The 18,568-nt window shown below is 39.0% G+C and overlaps 1 protein-coding gene across 18 annotated transcripts in view; it reads left to right on the top strand.

Annotated features, from left to right (window-relative positions):
* The window catches only part of ST3GAL3 (ST3 beta-galactoside alpha-2,3-sialyltransferase 3), a 181,786-nt gene that overhangs the window by 19,936 nt on the left and 143,282 nt on the right, over positions 1-18,568 (top strand). For 14 of the 18 annotated variants that reach the window (XR_011234560.1, XR_011234561.1, XM_069479817.1 and 11 more), the window contains exon 2: positions 1,391-1,535. Coding sequence is in view for 16 of the 18 variants with exons in the window: in XM_069479817.1 (XP_069335918.1) it covers positions 1,421-1,535 (115 nt within the window). In the remaining 2 variants the exon portion in view is untranslated. Of the gene's footprint in view, positions 1-1,390; positions 1,581-18,568 lie in introns of all 18 variants that reach the window. The other 4 variants (XM_069479816.1, XM_069479831.1, XM_069479829.1 and 1 more) reach the window with 1 other exon arrangement.

Below are 18,568 nucleotides of genomic sequence, written 5' to 3' on the forward strand. Positions count from 1 at the left end.
GATTAGGGTTGGCGGGGGGTGGGGGGGTGGTGGTGGCTGATCCAGGGAAGTCTTCTCGACTGATGTTACATTTTATATTTAAGGTGAGTATCAAAGGATGTGCAGCAGATGCAATAGCAGGGTGGGTGGAGAATGTATTCCAGATAGGCCTTGAGGAGAGACATCAAGGCAGTGTTCAATGAATAGAAAGAAAAATGATGTGATCATAGGGCACAAATGAGGTTGGGAGAAGCAAGAGATGGAGAAGTCAATAGAGGCTCAGTCAGAAGCTGCTAGGCTTTAAGGGGAAATTACTTTATTCAAAGTAATTGAAAATGTAATGAAAGGCATGTTAGGCAGAATGGGTCCCTAAAGATGTCCACACCCTAAACCCTGGAACATACAAATATATTACCTGACATGGCACAAGGGACTTTGCAGATGTAATTAAGGATATGGACATGAAAATGGGGTGATTATCCTGGATTATTCAAGTGGGCGCAATATAATCACATGAGCCCTGAAAAGCAAAGAAGTTTCTTTGGCTGGAAGCAGAAGCAAGATGCACTAGAAGGAGAAGTTGGAAGGATTCAAAGAGTGAGAGAGGCTGAAGGGGACCACATGGAAAGCATTGAAAGGACTACGGAGCAAAGGCTGGCCCCTGTCTGATAACCAGCAAGGAACAGGGGCCTACAGCTGCAGGAACTGAATTCAGCCAACAGCCTGAATGAGCTTGGAAGTGGGTTCTTCTCTAGGGCCTCCAGAAAGGAACACGGCCCTGCCAACTCTCCTTGGTTTTGGCCTTGTGAGACTCTAAGCAAAGGACCCACCTGAGCCACACTATACCCAGATTTTGACCTTCAGAACTCTGAGATAAATCTGTGTTGTTGTTTTAAACTGCTAAGTTTGTGGTACTCTGCTACAGCAGCAGTAAAAAACTAATAAAAAGGGATTTAAGCAGGGAAATAACATTATCAGATTTTGTGTTATTAAAAGACTTCTTGTGCTGTGGGGAAAATGGATTTGGAGAATGCAGATTTGAAGGCAGGGAAACTTGTTTGTGGAATACAGTTATGGCATGGACTAGGGTAGTGAGTGTGGGAAGGGGGATATGATTTAAGACTTATTTGGAGATTAGAATTGCGAGAACTTGGTCATTGACTAGATGTCGGGGACTGGGGTGGGGAAGCAAGGATGACTGCTGATTTTTGGCTTAGGTGCTGGATGATGGTGATGCCACTCCATTGAGCAGGTTGGAAGACGCCATGTCATGAAAGTGGTAACTCTAGGTTGTTCTTCATTTGGGAATTCTCTCTATAGATACTTTATTTTAAGGTAGAGTATATCAATAAGATGAGTACTGTATCTTTTAAGAACTAAATTGTTTTGTTTTGTTCTGTTTTGTTTTTAGGTCATGTAGGAAATTGTAAATCATGCGAAGATGGGACTCTTGGTATTTGTGCGCAATCTGCTGCTAGGCCTCTGCCTCTTTCTGGTACTGGGATTTTTGTATTATTCCGCATGGAAGCTACACTTACTTCAGTGGGAGGATTCCAGTAAGTATAGTCACTGTAGCCCACCCCAGGAAAAGCCTGTTGCAGGTCAATTATTGGTTTTTCATGTGGCTACAGTGCTCTCATATTCTTCAGAGTTGGGCAATGAGTATAAACTGAATGTTTCTGGGACTAGGCTTAGAAATTGCTTACCATTTTAGTTGGTGTAGGCTAAGCACCTTGATGTTTTTAAAAACCTGCATGCCATGGCAAAAATCAGGTTTTGTTTTTTTTTTTTAATTTCAGAGTATTACCATACAAATGTTTTGGTTACATAAATTGCTTTTGTACAGTTTGAGTCAAAGTTATAAATGTGCCCATCACCCACTTAGTGTGCATTGTACCTGTTAGGTGTGAATTTACTCATCTTCTCCTCCCCTCTCACCTACTTGATTTCTGATAAGTTTTATTTCTATATGTGCATGTAAGTGTTGTCCAATTTAATGGTGAATACATGTGTGGTGTTTGTTTTTCCATTCTTGTGACATGTCACTTAGGAGGATGGTCTCCAGTTCCATCCAGGTTAATACAAGAGGTATTAGTTCACCATTTTTTTATGGCTGAGTAGTACTCCATGGTATACATATACCACATTTTATTAATCCTCTTGTGTATTGATGGGCACTTGGGTTGTTTCCACATCTTTGCCAGTGTGAATTGTGCTGCTATAAACATTCAGTTGCAGGTGTCTTTTTTATAAAATGTCCTTTTTTCCTTTGGGTAAATACCCAGTAGTGGGATTGCTGGATCAAATGGTAGGTCTACTTTTAGTTCTTTGAAGTATCTCCATACTACTTTCCATAGAGGTTGTACTAGTTTGCAGTCCCACCAACAGTATATAAGTATTCCTATCTCTCTGCATCCATGCCAGCATTTGTTGTTTTGGGATTTTTGGAGAAAAGCCATTCTTACTGGAGTTAGATGATATCTCATTGTGGTTTTGATTTGCATTTCCCTGATGATTAGAGACGGTGAGCATTTTTTCATATATTTACATATATATATATATATATATATATTTGCCATTAGTCTATCTTCTTTTGAAAAGTTTCTGTTCATGTCTTTTGCCCAATTTTTAATGGGGTTGTTTGATTTTTTTTTTTTTTTGATTTGCTTGAGTTCTTTGTAGATTCTGGTTATCAGACCTTTGTTGGATATATAGCATGCAATTATTTTCCTCCATTCTGTAGGTTGTCTATTCACTCTATTGATTGTTTCCTTGGCTATGCAGAAGAATCTTTTTAATTTGATCAGGTCCCATTTGTTTATTTTTGTTGTTGCTGTGATTGCTTTTGGGGTCTTCTTCATAAATTCTTTCCCTAGGCCTATGTCTATAGGAGTTTTTCCAAAATTTTCTTCTGGAATTCTTATAGTTTCATGCCTTAGATTTAAGTCTGTTATCCATCATGAATTAATTTTTGTGAGGGGTGAGAGGTACAGATCCTGTTTCAGTCTTCTACATGTGGCTACCAATTTTCCCAGCACCATTTATGGAATAGGGATTCTTTTCCCTATTGTATGTTTTTGTCTGCTTTGTCAAAGATCAGATGGCAATATGAGGATGGTTTTATATCTGAGTTCTCTGTTCTGATCCATTGGTCTATGTCTCTGTTCTTGTGCCAGTACCAGAGGTTTTAGTTACTATAGCTTGAACTCTGATAAAGTGAGGCCTCCTGATTTGCTCTTTTTTGCTTAAGGTTACCTTGTATATTTGGGCTCTTTTCTGGTTCCATATGAAGCGTAGAATTATTTTTTCTAGCTCTGCGAAAAATGACATTGGTATTTTAATGGGGGTTGCACTGAACCTGTAAATCACTTTGGGTAGTATAGACATTTTAACAATGTTGATTCTGCCAATCCATGAGCATGGTATGGTTTTCCATTTGTTTATATCCTCTGTGACTTCCTTCCTCAGTGTTTCATAGTTCTCCCTGCAGAGGTCTTTTACTTCCTTGGTTAAATATATTCCTCTTTTGTGTTAACTTTGGCTGGTCTGATGGCTACATGTCGCGGTGATTGCCTGTTGGTGAGCAATTTCCCAGGAGGTCTGCTGTGCTTCTGGTACCTGGATGTTCAGATTTCTAGCAAGACCTGGGAAATTTTCCTCAATTTTTCCCTCAAGTAGGTTTTCCAGCCCTTGTGTATTTTCTTCTTCACACTCAGGGATGCCTATGATTCTTATGTTAGGCCTCTTCACATAATCCCATACTTCTTGTAGGCTTTGCTCTTTTCTCTTATTTCTCTGCTCTATCTCTGCAACTGACTTGTTGAATTGTCAGATGTTGTCTTCAAGCTCTAAGATTCTTTTTTTTTTTTTTTTTTTGAGACAGAGTCTCACTTTGTTGCCCAGGCTAGAGTGAGTGCCATGGCGTCAGCCTAGCTCACAGCAACCTCAAACTCCTGAGCTCAAGGGATCCTCCTGTCTCAGCCTCCCGAGTAGTTGGGACTACAGGCATGCACCACCATGCCCGGCTAATTTTTTCTATATATATTTTTAGCTGTCCATATAATTTCTTTCTATTTTTAGTAGAGATGGGGTCTCGCTCTTGCTCAGGCTGGTCTCGAACTCCTGAGCTCAAACGATCCGCCCACCTCGGCCTCCCAGAGTGCTAGGATTACAGGCGTGAGCCACCGCGCCCGGCCCTAAGCTCTAAGATTCTTTCTCCTGCCTGATCTAACCTATTCTTAAGGCTTTCCACTGTTTTGTATTTCTTTGAATGAATTTTTCATTTCCAGAAGCTCTGCTTGATTTTTTTTAATAATTTGATTTTTTTAGTGAATTTTTCATTATTTCCTGCATTGTGTTTGTTGTTTCTTTGTCTTTGTCTTGGGTTTCTATTTTCTCTTGTATTTCATTGGGATTCCTTACAGTCCGTATTTGAAATTCTTTATCAGTCATTTTAATATTCTCATTTTGGTTGGTTTCCATTAGTATGGAGTTATTGTTTTGTTTTGAAGGTGTCCTTTCACTCTGATTTTTCAAGTATCCAGAGATCTTTCGCTGATTCCTTCTGATCTGGAGCAGTGTTTGCTTCTTATTTTTGGATTTTCTTTTGATTAGATATTGGCATGCCCAGTTTAATCTCTGAGACAGTGGGTGATGCTTGTGGGTGAGACTCAACTATACCCTGTATGATTGAGACAGTAAATGCTGTAAAGGATGTGCAGATTGACCTTCCTGTCAGCAGGTGGTGCTTGCCGGAAGGAACAAGCTGCAGTGTTGTTTTTGGGTCCTGTGACTGGCTCTAGTCCCTAAGGAGAAGCCCTTGATTGCCCTGGAGGGGGGGGGGGTGTCCTGGAACTTCAGATGAGTCCTTATTCTCTGCCACAGCAGAGGCGGGTTGGGCGGTGCGGCTGGGCAGGGTTGGGTTGGGTGAGCTTGCCCTCAGGCTCCACCAAAGTTGGCAAGGTAGCTGTTTCAGCAGGGGTCAAAAGTCTGCTCCCAGCTTCTAGACAAAGCCACCAGGGAGAGGTTATAGTAGCCTCGCCCAATCATAAATCTCCCCTCCTTGCCCCTAAGCAATGCGATTAAGATCTGGGGGTATGGAATCTGGCCTGTGGGCCTGTCCCAAGGTCCCTGAAGATCAATCCCTGATCGTGCCAGGGAGAAGCGTCCTGGTCCCAAGTTGCCCACAGGGTGCCCAAACAAGTTCAATGTCCCTCCGCCTCAAGGCTTGCCCGGCACTGATGGAGTCACCAGGCAAGCAGCACCAGGGAGGTCCAGCAGGCAGAGAGCTCACAGTGTGAGCACCCCTGGTCTGCTGCAGGACCCCTAGAGGAAAGGTCTGACCCCCATTCTCTGTGGAAGCCTCAGCATGGGGGCTCTGTTGTCTCTCGAGGAGGGGAAGGGGAGAAAAAGAGTCTGGAAAGGTTTGGGCCCCACTCTCTGTGGGAGCCCCAGTGTGGTGGATGCACCAACAGAGAGGAGAAGCAGTTCCTGTGAGCCCTGGCTCAATCGTCTCTCAGCAGCCACCAGTGGAGCAGGGGAAGGGGAGGAAAAGAGTCTGAGTGGAAGAAAGCTAGCACTCTGGTCATCTCTGTCCTTCTCTCCAGAAGGCAGCCCACCCAGAATGTCCAGACTCTGGGGTCACACAGATCCCCTGGGACTCACTGGCACCCTGTGGCTTTCATAGTCTGGGCTGGAGTTGGGAAATATTTGTGTGGGAATGAGTGAGGTGAAAACTGAGGGGCTGAGGCCCCCTGGGGAGGACAAAGGTGCACAGTGGGTAGAGAAGCAATATGGTACCTGCCGTCTCCGCTGGGATCTGCGGTGATGGGAAGTGACCCCCAGGGCACTGGCTGCCTGGTACTTCATCCTCACGAACCTCTCAGTTCACTGGTGGCAGCAGCTTTTGGCCTCGTGAGGGTGGAAGGGCTCTGCAGCAGCTCGGGAGCCCGCTGCCTGCCAGAGATGTGGGCGAGGGAGAAACAAGCCGCTCCACTGACCCTTCTCGCTAGACTCCAAGCCTCTCCGGGCTGATCTCTGCCAATATCCTGCTCCTTCGTGTTCTGCTCCTAGTTCTGCGGCTAGAAGTCCAAGGTGCCAGCAGGGTTAGTTTCTTCTGAACCTCTCTCCTAGGTTTGCAGATGGCTGTGTTCCTCACCCAGGTTTAATGAGCTCAGTTCTTTTAATGAACCCAGTGAGAATGTGCTATTCTTCAATAAAAACACAAACTGTACCCATACTTCTAGTTCTTGAGTGCTTTTTGTTCTTTTTAATTACTGTAGTATACTGCCACTTTCTTTTGCCATTTATTTGCCTTAGGGTTTGGTATTAAAGTTGATTTTCTTCTGCTCTTAAAACATTCATCTTTACCTTTTCCTTGAATTTTCAATTTAACATTATCTTTGTTTTGTTTTCCCTGAAGAAATTTTGTCTACTTAATCTCTTTAGCCCTTGCTGATATTGATCTGGCCTGTGAGATCTGGCCTGTGGGCCAGTCCCAAGGTCCCTGGAGATCAGTCCCGGACCGTGCCAGGGAGAAGCGTCCTGATCCCAAGTTGTCCGCAGGGTGCCCAAGCAGGTTGGATGTCCCTCCGCCTCGAGGCTTGCCCCGCACTGATGGAGTCACCAGACAACTTGCGCCTGAGTAGAATAATGGCTTCTTTTCCCTACTCAGTCACTCCTGATCCCTTTCTTCCATGTGTGCATTTGGTCTCATGTGTTGCGTGATGTTTTCCACATAGCTTGAACCGCTCTGACTTGGTTTCGATTCACCCGATGTTGCCTGTGTTTTAGTTACAGGCTTGCAGTTAGTTGAAGGGCTTGCATTGGTCAGCACCAGCCTTTGCACATTCTTTTCTTGGCTATCGCTTGAAGTGTCACATGGTGACCATAAGTAGTTTTCTTTTGTCTGATGGTTATCTGAGCTTGGTGCAGGAAATAATATAAAATCAGAACAGGATGCCTGTTCTGATTCCCAGTGATGTGTCTTTTCTAAAGTACTTTTATCATTACAAACATCTACTGGATACCAGTGTAGAACTCACTTGAGAGTAGAGTCAGTCTCTAGGTATGAAGTTAAAATGAATTGGGATGAGTTGGAAGAGGCAACTGGCAATTGGCCTGGTGTTGTGCTGAGACCCTGACATGGGAACTATTACAATGGAGTAGGTCATTTAATTCTGACATGGCCCAAACTACTGAGGCAGTTTCAAGCCAGTTTCTTAAAAATATAGTGCTACATCTTTAATTTATTGTTTTATATGGAACATTTAAGTGCTTCTTAAATGCTTAGCTTAAAATTATCACTAATTACTTTGTGTTTCAGCAGTTTTTTCAAATTTTTCTGTGCTGATTTATTTTTAAAATCAAGGAGACTACCCAGGATAAGGAGTGTTTATATCAGTGCGGTGCAGAATTCTGTAGTTAGAGACATTTTCTGTATTCATAATGGTGGATCTATCTGTCTCAGTAATGCAGATGGAAATGTGTGCAAGGAACGGGGCGTTCTTTTCTGTTGAGAGCTACTGGCCTGCGGAAGACAGAAGCAGGATCAGAGTAGTTTCCCAGAGAAGAAGGCAAGGGAATTAACGTTATGGAAGATCCATTGTGTGTTAGGTATTAGACAATTTACAAGTTTTAGTTCATTTAATTTAATTCTTAGTACAATTCTGTGAGGATGACATTATCCCTATTTTCCTGTTGAGCAAACCGAAGCACTTAGTTTATTTAATTTACCAAGGCTATACAGCTAATTGTTGGAGCTGGAAGTGAATTCTGCTTTTCTGTCTTTAAAACCTGTGTTCCATTTTTTTATTGAAAAGTATAATAAATGCTGAAGATAAGATTTAATTCTATATTCTACTTGGTGAAAAGAGAGGAAAAGGGGCTCAGAGAAGCAGCAGTACAGTGTCAGGAGTCGGGGTGGAGAAAGAAAACAGAGGAAAAGAAGAGGAAAGGAAAGAGAGAAAGTCCTTCAAAAGAAGACAGAGAGTTTTGTTAGGTTTGGAGGTAACAAGGTGCTAGTCACTTGGGCTGTAGGCTTCATTAGTTTATTATTAGTTACGTGCTGTCTTTTGCATCAATTGTAGCTGACTAACCAGTATTCATAGCTTTTGCATTATTCTTACTCTCAAGCCTCTTAAACGCTTGACTTTAGATAGATTGTTTAGACCCTATTATAGCATATTATTTTCTGAGCTGTAATATCAGAGAAAAGAGTGATAGGACCAACCCTGATGGCTTATCAAGTCAGAGAGGGTCCTTTACTGATTAACAAAGTCAAGTTGAAGGAGCTTCCCAACCCAGATGACTGTTGTGTTGTGAAATTTAGGCTAATGGTTTAATAATATGATGAAATGATGATGAAATGAAAAATAGTAATTTATTGCATGTCTACTGTATATCTGTATTTTAACAGGATCTTTATATTCATAATCTCATTTGAACCTCATAGTTTTTATTGGTTATTATTATCCCTGTTTTATAGATGTAGAAAATAAGGCTTCAGAGAGGCTCTCTAATCAAGTTTGTATACCTTTGTATTGAGGAGCTTGAGGACATTCTCAAGCTTGAAAAATAAATGTCTTTAGCATTATTTTTCCTTAAATTTTATGGTATTAATAACTTACAAAAATTATCTATTGGATTTCTTCATAGTGGGGGAGTGGAGACTAGAGTTTTTTATTATTAAATTATTCGTTCAAGCCACACATGGTGGCTCAGGCCTGTAGTACCAGCTACTCGGGAGACTGAAACAGGAGGATCACTTGAGCCCAGGAATTTGAGACCAGCCTGGACAACATAGTGAGACCCCCATCTCTAAAAAAAAAAGAAAAGAAAAAGTTATTTATTCAATACGCAGTATGTTCCTATTATGGTTCCTATTCTGTTCTGCGTAAACCAGATATAAGATGAACATAGGCCTTCATGCTCTCAGCCTGTGACATGAGAAAGAAACGAAACAACTATTAGAGTGTGTTGAGTTCTCAAAGAGAGATCTGTGTGAAATGCTGTGTTGGAGCATAGAATCCCTCCCAGTTGGCAAATTTATGTTCTCGTTAATTCCAAGGCATATTGTAGAGGGCACAACTGCTTTGTTTTGGCCAGCTTAGAGATTCCTGTGACCTAGGGTTGGTTAAATTGCCAAGGCCTGAGTCAAATGCTTAACCTGAAAGGCTTTAAGAATGAGATTAGTGTAGTTATAACCTGTTTTTCAAAGTGCTATAAAATTATATGTAGAGTATGATAAAAATAAATATAATATATGCACACATATATGTGTCTGTATATATATATATTTTTTTAATTAATAAACAAATCAGCATAGTCTTTGGAGTTAGAGTTGGGTGTGCTTCAGTTTCTTCATCTCCAGAATGGGGATAAAATACTTATGTCTCTTTGCTCTGATGCTTTATTCAGGTCAGTGCCTTGGATAAGAGTTGGATAGTTGTTGCTCTTCAACAGACCTCATTCTGATGGACCATTTGATGGCAGCTTTGCTTATTTTAATTTATTAATTTAAAATTTTATTTCTAATTAATAAAGCAAATCTTTCATAGGATTAATTTCCTGTGTTGTAGAAATGATAATTATAAATGCTACTGCATTTATCAATTATAGCAACTCCCTTTGTGTTTTTTCCCATATTTACAAAGTATCATAACCAAGAGAACATATAAAATATGCATTATTGATATGATTTCTATGGAGAATACCATCTGGCATATAAGTTGTAATTGGATCTGCTATTAGAAAGACAAGTTGCACTGAGCTTAATATACATAGGACATTATATTAACTCTTAGTTTTCCATCTTAAAAATGAAATAGAGACCAGCATTCCTGGCCTTTGGCTTAGCGAGGTACTCTGCTTCCAATGATAATGCAGTGACTGGCGTCAGAACCAGCCTTCCCTCGATAAAAAGGTATAAAACTGGACAAAGTAAATGATGCAACTGTGTCAGACAGGGCACAATACTTAGTAGCTATTGTGAATACATTTAAAGGAAAATACAACGAACAATAAGTAGTTTCAACAGAGAAATAGAATCTAGACCTATGGTAACTTTAGGTAAATTTCACTTCACAGCAGATTAGATACAACAGAAGAAGTCAGTGAACTTGAAGAGAGTGCAAGAACAATTATCCAGTCAGAACCACAGAAAGAAAAAATATTAAAGAGAAATGAACAGAGCCTCAGGGACCTGTGACACTATCAAATAGTCTAACGTATATGAGAAGTGAACAGAAAAATAATTAAAGAAATAATGGCTGGAAAATTCCTAAATTTGATTCAAAAAACATTGACTTACAGATCTAAGAAGCTCATCAAACCCTAAGAAAGATAAATATTGGGGAAAAGACCTGCATACATCATAGTTAAACTTGTGAAACCTAAAAGCAAAGCGAGGCTGCTCCTGGTGCTACCTGTGTGCTCATTCAGTGTGGAGCTGGTACCTTTCTGTTGTGAAGTGGCAGCTGAGGAGACTGGCAAGTGCTGTGGCCTACAGACAGCCCAAGGAAGGAGTCAAGACTGAGAACAACGATCATTTTAATCTGAAGGTCGAGGTCGGGGGAAGAATGGTTCTGTCATGCGGTTTAAGATTAAGAGGCAACAACACTTAGTAAACTAATGAAAGCCCATTGTGAATGACAGGGTTTGTCAAGGGGGCAGATAAGATTGCAATTTGATGGGCAGCCAGTCAGTGAAACAGACACACCTGCGCAGTGGGAAGTACCTGTGCAGTGGGAAGTAAGGCTAAAGATACAGTTGATGTGTTCCAGTAGCAGACAGGAGGTGTCTGCTAAAAGAGGAACTGCTACTTTACTCCATAACTGTTCTTGCAGACCAACAATACATTCTCGAGTAGACAACTGCAGTTTGGTTCCACCACATCCTGACTACTACATATAGTTTTCTCTATTCTTTCATTTTCCCCTTCCCCATTTCTTCATTGTCTATAAAGTAACTGGTATATGTGCACAAGCATATTGCTTATTTTCCCTTTTTTTTTTTTTTTTTTGAGACAGAGTCTCGCTCTGTTGCCCGGGCTAGAGTGAGTGCCGCGGCATTAGCCTAGCTCACAGCAACCTCAAACTCCTGGGCTCAAGCGATCCTACTGCCTCAGCCTCCCGAGTAGCTGGGACTACAGGCATGCACCACCATGTCCGGCTAATTTTTTCTGTATATATTTTTAGTTGTCCATATAATTTCTTTCTATTTTTAGTAGAGACGGGGTCTCGCTCTTGCTCAGGCTGGTCTCGAACTCCTGACCTCGAGCGATCCACCCGCCTCGGCCTCCCAGAGTGCTAGGATTACAGGCGTGAGTTATTTTCCCTTTTTTTAACTAAATGGCCAATGGTATATTTTGACTGACGTGAAATGGAGATGGGATGAGGAAAAATACTGGTTCTGTGAAAATATCCCCTTTCTCCATTAGTGGTGTGCTTATCTTTATATTGCAGTAAGTTATTTTGGTCTCACTGTTTTAACAACCAAAAACCCATAAAAATCCTTGCATACCTTGTTCAATTGGAGAATTTTAATGTTTTTCATTTATCATCTTAGAACCAAGGACAGTTTTATAACTTTTGTACATAGCTGTTACACGTAGGGCAATCTGTCTTTACGGGGGTATAAATTACTTTTAAAAAAATGAATCCTGGTTTTCCCTTCAAGTCAAACATCTTGTTGTTTAAATAAATTTCTTGTTTAAAAAAATAAAAATAAAGATAAAATCTTGAAAGCAGATGGAGAAAAGGAGATATTACATACAAAGGTAAGAATTATCACTGACTTCTCACTATAAACAATAGAGATCAGAAGACAATGAAAGATCGTTAAGGTGTTCAAATTAAAAAAAACCAAAAACCTGTCATCCCAGAATTCTTTATCTAATGAAAATATCCTTCAAAACTGAGGATGAAATAAGGACATTTTCAAATAAAGAAAAGTTAGGAAAATTTGTTGCTAGCAGGACTGCATTACAAAAAATGTTCAAGGATATCCTTTAGGCCAAAGGGAAGTGATCCCAGATGGAAACTGGGCCATATAGGAAAAATCAAGATCATTGGAAATGGTAAATAGTGGGCAAATATGAAAGATTCTCTTTCCTTTCTTCTTATAACTTGCTTAAAAGATAACTGTTTAAAGCAAAAATAATAACCCTGTAAAGTGAGGTTTTGAACATATGTAAAAGTAAAAGATATGACAACATGCACACAGGGATGGGGGGTGAGTGAATGGAATTTTACTGTTGTAAAGTTATTACATTTGTATAAAAAGAAGTAAGTGGGAAGTAGGAATGTTGTGTATAAAGTGAGACGAGAGAATGGTAAAGTAGTAAGTATGAAATATCAGATTTGAAGAGGTATTATACTCACTGTAAATAGACTCTGATAAGTTAAGGATGAGTATTGTTAGCCCTAGAACAACTACTTAAATAACATTAAAAAAAGAGATATACAGTCATGCACCACATACCAATGTTTTGGCCAACAGCATGACAGTGGTCCCATAAAATTATAATACAGTATTTTTACTGTAGCTCTTCTATGTTTAGATATTTTAAGATACATAAATACTTACCATTGTGTTACAGTTGCCTCCAGTATTCAGTACAGTAATATGCCGTACACATTTATTGCCTAGGAGCAATAGGCTATATCATATAGCCTAGGTGTATAGGAGGCTATACCATCTAAGTTTGTGTTGAGTACACTCTATGATGGTTCCCACAACAACAAAATCACCTAACAATGCATTTCTCTGAACATTATTCCCATTGTTAACTGATGCATGACTGTGTCTAAGAAACCAATAGAAGAAATAAAATGAAACACTAAAAACGTTTAATTAACCCCAAAGAAGGAAATTTTGACACATTTTACAACATAGATGGACCTTGAAGACATTGTGTTCAATGAGTAAGCCAATCACAAAAGGGTAAATATTGTATGATTCTACTGATGAGGTTCCTAGAGTAGTCAAATTCATAGAGACAGAGTAGAATGGTGGTTGCCAGAGGCTGGGACAGAGGGGAGTGAAGAGTTAATGTTTAATGGGTACAGAGTTTCAGTTTTGCAATATGAAAAGAGTTCTAGAGATGAATGCTGGTGATGTATGTACAACAGTGTGAATGTACTTAATGCCACAGAACTGTACACTTAAAAATGGTTAAGATAGTAAATTTTATGTTATATATATTTAACCATAATAAAGAAATTTGTTTTAAAAAAAGGATAATCAAGGAAATAACAGAGCACACACAATTTATCAGTATTAGGAAGAGAAGTGGAGATATTATTATAAATCTTACATACGTTGAAAGGATAATAAGGGTATATTATGATAAACTTTATGCTTAAAAAATCGACAATTTAGGCAAAATGAACAAATTCCTTGGAAAGCACAGCTTACCAAAAACAAGGCGAAATAGAATATCAGAATAGCCCTATATCTGTTAAAGAACTTGAATCCATAATCAGAAAGTGTCAGGCCTAGATGGTTTCACTAAGTTCTGTAAACATTCAGTGAAGGATTTAATACCAGTCTCACACAAATTCTCAATGAAAATAGACACGGGACTACTTCCCAACCCATTTTATGAGGCCAGCAAAATCTTGGCCAAAATATGACAAATATAAGAAAACAAGATTACAGACCAAATATCCTTCATGAACAACAGATACAGAAATCCTTAACAAAATGTTAGCAAATTAAATGTAGCAATATATAATAAAGATAATACAGCATGACCCAGAATGGCAAAGTTGGTTCACCATTTAAAAATCAGTCTATGTACTCATCACATTAACAGAATTGCAGAAAAAACATTTGACAAAATTCAAAACCCACTCATACAAAAACTTTCAGCAAACTAGAAAAGAAAGAATCTTCCTCAGTCTGGTAAAGGCTATCTGAAAAGTTTTACAACTAGCATCATATGTAATGGGGAAGGACTTAATGTTTTCCTCCTAAGATTGGGGAAAAACGGAAAGATGTCCATTCTCATCACTTTTATTTATTTTACCATAAGTTCTGACCAGTGCAATAAGGCAAGAAAAGAAAATAAAAGGCATAAAGACTGATAAGGAAGACGTAAAACTATTTACAAGTGACATTATTGCCATGTACAAAAATCCTTAGGAATTTATCAAAACAGAAACAAGCCATAACAATTCTCTTAACAGTTATTTTGCAAGGTTGCAGGATATAAGGTCTGAAGGAAAGACAGTTCTTTCCTACTCTCACACACACTCAATACTTCTGACACCAGATGTGGGTGGTGGTGGTTCCACACACTAAGAAGTTTTTCAGTGGACACCAGCTGGGTATCCTTTAATTTAATTCAATTCTGACATATTTATCTGGAGTGTCTGCCCCTACTTAAGACTCCAATCACAAGTGGTAGGTTGTCACCTGTACTTTTGGCCAACTGGCTATAAACTGGGGTTCCCAGTACCCACTCTGCAGGTTCAATTAATCTGCTAGGATGGCTCACAGAACTCAGGGAAAGAATTACATTCACTGATTTGTCATAAAGGATATTTAGAGTATACAGATGAATAGCCAGATGCAGAGATGCATGGGGTGAAGTACTGGGGAATGTGCATAGAGCTTCCATGCCCTCTCTGCGTGCACCACCCTCCAAGTACCTCCACATGTTCAGCAATCTGGACCCCGCAGCTCAGGAATTTTTATGGAAGGTTCATTATGTAGGCATGAGTGACTAAATCATTGGTCAGTGGTGATCAACCCAGCCTTCAGCTCTCTAAACATGTGGTTGGTTCCCTTGGCAACCAATCAGACCCCATCTTGAGACTGTCCAGGAGCCCACCAGAAGTCACCTCATTAGAACAAAAGATGCTTCTATCACCCAGGAAATTCCAAAGTGTTTAGGAGCTGTGTGTCAGGAACTGGGGTCAAAGACTCAATATTAGAACAAAAGATTCTCCTAGCACCCCTATCAACGAGGGTTTTAGGAGCTCTGTCTCAGGAACTGGGGGGCAGAGACTGAAGGAAAAAATATATATTTCTAGAGATAGGGTCTTGCTCTGGCAGTGGCACGAGCATACCTTACTGCAGACTTAATTCCTGGACTCAAACACTCCTCCACCTCAGCCTCCTGAGTAGTTAGGACTACAGGCTCATGCCACCATGCCCAGCTAATTTAAAAAAAAATTTTTTTTGTGGAGATAGAATCTTGCTGTGTTGCCCAGGCTGGTCTCAAACTCCTGGTCTCAAGCGATGCTCCAGCCTCAGCCTCCCAAAGTGCTGAGATTACAGGCACGAGCCATTTCACCTGGCCCTGTTTCTTAATATATAATAATATTACACAAGATCAATATATAAAACTTAATTGTATTTCTATATATTAGAAGCATGCAAATAGAAAATAAGATTAAATAATATACACAGTGGCATCAAAAAATAAAATAGTTAGAAAAAAATAAACATGAGAAACCTCTATACTTAAAACTATAAAAATACTGTTGAGAGGAATTAAATATTTAAATAAGAGGTAAGAAGGAAATGCAAATAAGGAGAAATTTATGATGCCCATGTATTGGGAGACTTAATATCGTTAAGATCCCCATTTTTTCAAGATTGAGCTATAGATTCAGTGCAATCTTAATTAAAATCCCAGCAGCTTTTTTTATTAAATAGGAATCAACAGCTGATTCTAAAATTTATATGAAAATGCAAAGGATCTAGACTAGCCAAGATAATTTTGGAAAATAGAACTTATAGAGCTTGGAGGGCTCACATGACCTCATTTCACGTCTTACTATGGTAATCAGGACAATATAATATTGGCTAAAGGTCAGTGGAACAGAGTAGAGTCTAGAAATAGACCCATGCATGTGTAGTCAATTGAATTTTGTTAAAAGTGACAATGTAACTAAATGAGGTAAGGATAGTATTTTAAATATATTATGCTGAAATAACTAGGTATCTATGTAGAAAAAAATAAGGAACCATAATTCCTACCTCACACCATATACAAAAATCAGTTTGAAGTGGATCATAGATCTAAGCATAAAAGCTAAAACTATAAAATTTATAGAAAAGGAGAAAATCATGCCATTGGAGTAGGCAAAAATTTTTAGACAGGACACAAAAGTCATTAACCACAAAAGAAATATTGATAAATTGGATTTATCAAGATTCCTTCTGCTCTTTCAATTGTTTCACCAAGAAAATGAAAACAGCAAGCCACAGACTGGGAAGAATATTGACAAGATATATTGGGCAAAAGACTTGGCTCCTGAAGCTGTAATGATCTCTTACAACTTAATAAGAAGGCAGATAATCTAGATAAGCAATTGGCAAAAGACTTCAACAGAATAGTTCACAAAAATATATATAAATGGCCTATAAGAATCTTTGAATGTTTTTGTCCCCTCCAAAAACGCATGTGTTAGAAACTTAACCCCTAATGCAACAGTGTTGAGAGATGGGGCCTTTGGGGAAGTGACTAGGTCATGAGTGCTCTGCCCTAATAAGTGGATTAATGCCATTATAAAAGGGCTTGACAGAGGGAGTTTGGTCCCCTCTGCCCTTGCACCTTCTGCCATGTGAGAACACGGTGTTCTTTCCTTCTGGTGGATGCAGAGTTCAAGGTGCTATATTGGAAGTGAAGACCAGGCCCTTCTTAGACACTGAGTCTGCCAGTGCCTTGACCTTGCTTCCCAGCATCCAGAACAGTGAGAAAATAAATTTGTTTTTGAGAAATTACTCAGTTATTATAGTAGCAGCAATGGACTAAGACACACCTCAAAAGATATTCATCATCATTAGATGTCAGGGAAATGCAAGTTAAACCCTCAGTGAGATGCTACTTCATACCCATTAGAATGGCTAAAATTAAAAAGATTAGGAATGCTTAGTGTTGAAGAAAATGTGGAGTAGCTCAACTCTTTTACGTTGTCGAATGGATCGTAAAATGACACAACCACCCTGGAAAACAATTTGGCAATTTCATACAAAGTTAAGCATAAATTTAGTGCATGACTCAGCAACTCTACTAATAGATATTTACCCAAGAGAAATGAAAACCTGTGCCTAAAAAAAGACTTGTGAAAAATGTTCATGGCAGCTTTATTAACAATAGCCAAGTATCAGAGACAACCTAAATTTCCATCAGCAGGTGAATGAAACACACATACCTTACACAAAAATGAATGTCAGATAGGTTCAAGATTTAATTGTAAAAAACTAAAAATATAGAAGAAAATAAAGAATATGATATTGGGATTGAGAAAGATTTTATTATCATGACACCAAGGTCAGAAACCATAAAATAAATGAATGAAAAATATTATCTTTTATTAAAACTTCTGTTTGAAAGAAATTCTAAGCAAAGTTAAGACAGATGAAAAGATATTTTCAGTATATATACTAGACAAAGATATTCTTACTATATAAAGAGCTCATATAAATTATTTGGAAAAATTGAACACTAATAGAAAAATTGATAAAATGCATGAATACGTAATTTCACAGAAGGAAAATTATAAATGGTTGTTATGACTTACAAAAATGTTTATTCTCACTGATTTTAAAGAAATGCAAAGTGTAATGTAAAGATTATGTTATTTTTACCTTCTATATTGTCAAAGATTTTAGAATGATAATGCCCTGTACATGTATAAATAAGCCATTATTCTCATTAGTGCGTTTCTAGAAGGGACTATAACAGTATGTATTCAAAAGTTTGGGCTGGATGCAGTGGCTCACACCTATAATCCTAGCACTCTGGGAGGCCAAGGTGGTAGGATTCCTTGAGCTCAGGAGTTTGAGACCATCCTGAGCAAGAGTGAGACCTCGTCTCTACTAAAAATAGAAAAATTAGCCAGGTGTCTTGCCTGCTTGAGCTTGCATTGAGCTATGATGACACCACTGCACTCTACCTGGGCGACAGAGCAAGACTCATTCTCCAAAAAAAAAGAATAAATGGAAAAGTTCAAATATGCATACCTTTTGATCCAGGAGTTTTACTTCCTAAAGAAATACAGAACAAGCATGCAAAGATATATGTACAAGTGTGCACATTGCATCATTTTTGTAAGAAAAAAATGGAAACATAAATGATAGAGGATTGAGTAAGTAAATAATGATGTGCCCATTTGACGAATACTTTGCAGCCATTAGAATGGCTAAAGTAGATCTTTATGTACTGACATGGAAAGTATATAAGGACGATCCTTTTCACTTAAACACACACACGCAGACCTTCAAGTGAACATACATACATACAGGTCAATCCCAGGCTTCATTTGCAGGAAGCTCAAAATCAACAACAGTCAACATTTATTGGCAGTTAGAATATTGCTGGCATATTCTGTGTCAGATCTTTAGGACAGAAAGATGAAATATGGTGCTATCCTGCTCTCATGGTGCTTATAATCTTGCAACCCTGTGAGAACATTTTGAACATTTAACTACATCCTTAGAGCTCACATTGCTCTAAAGTGCTTTGCGTGCATCGTCTTATTTAACCTATTGGGTATGTTTGATAGTATTTCCACATTTTACAAGCAAGACTAGTGAGGCTTGACAAGTTAATGCCTTGTTTGAGATCCCACAG

The sequence above is a fragment of the Eulemur rufifrons genome, chromosome 8 (assembly GCF_041146395.1).
Source record: "Eulemur rufifrons isolate Redbay chromosome 8, OSU_ERuf_1, whole genome shotgun sequence".
Classification (NCBI taxonomy): Eukaryota; Metazoa; Chordata; class Mammalia; order Primates; family Lemuridae; genus Eulemur; species Eulemur rufifrons.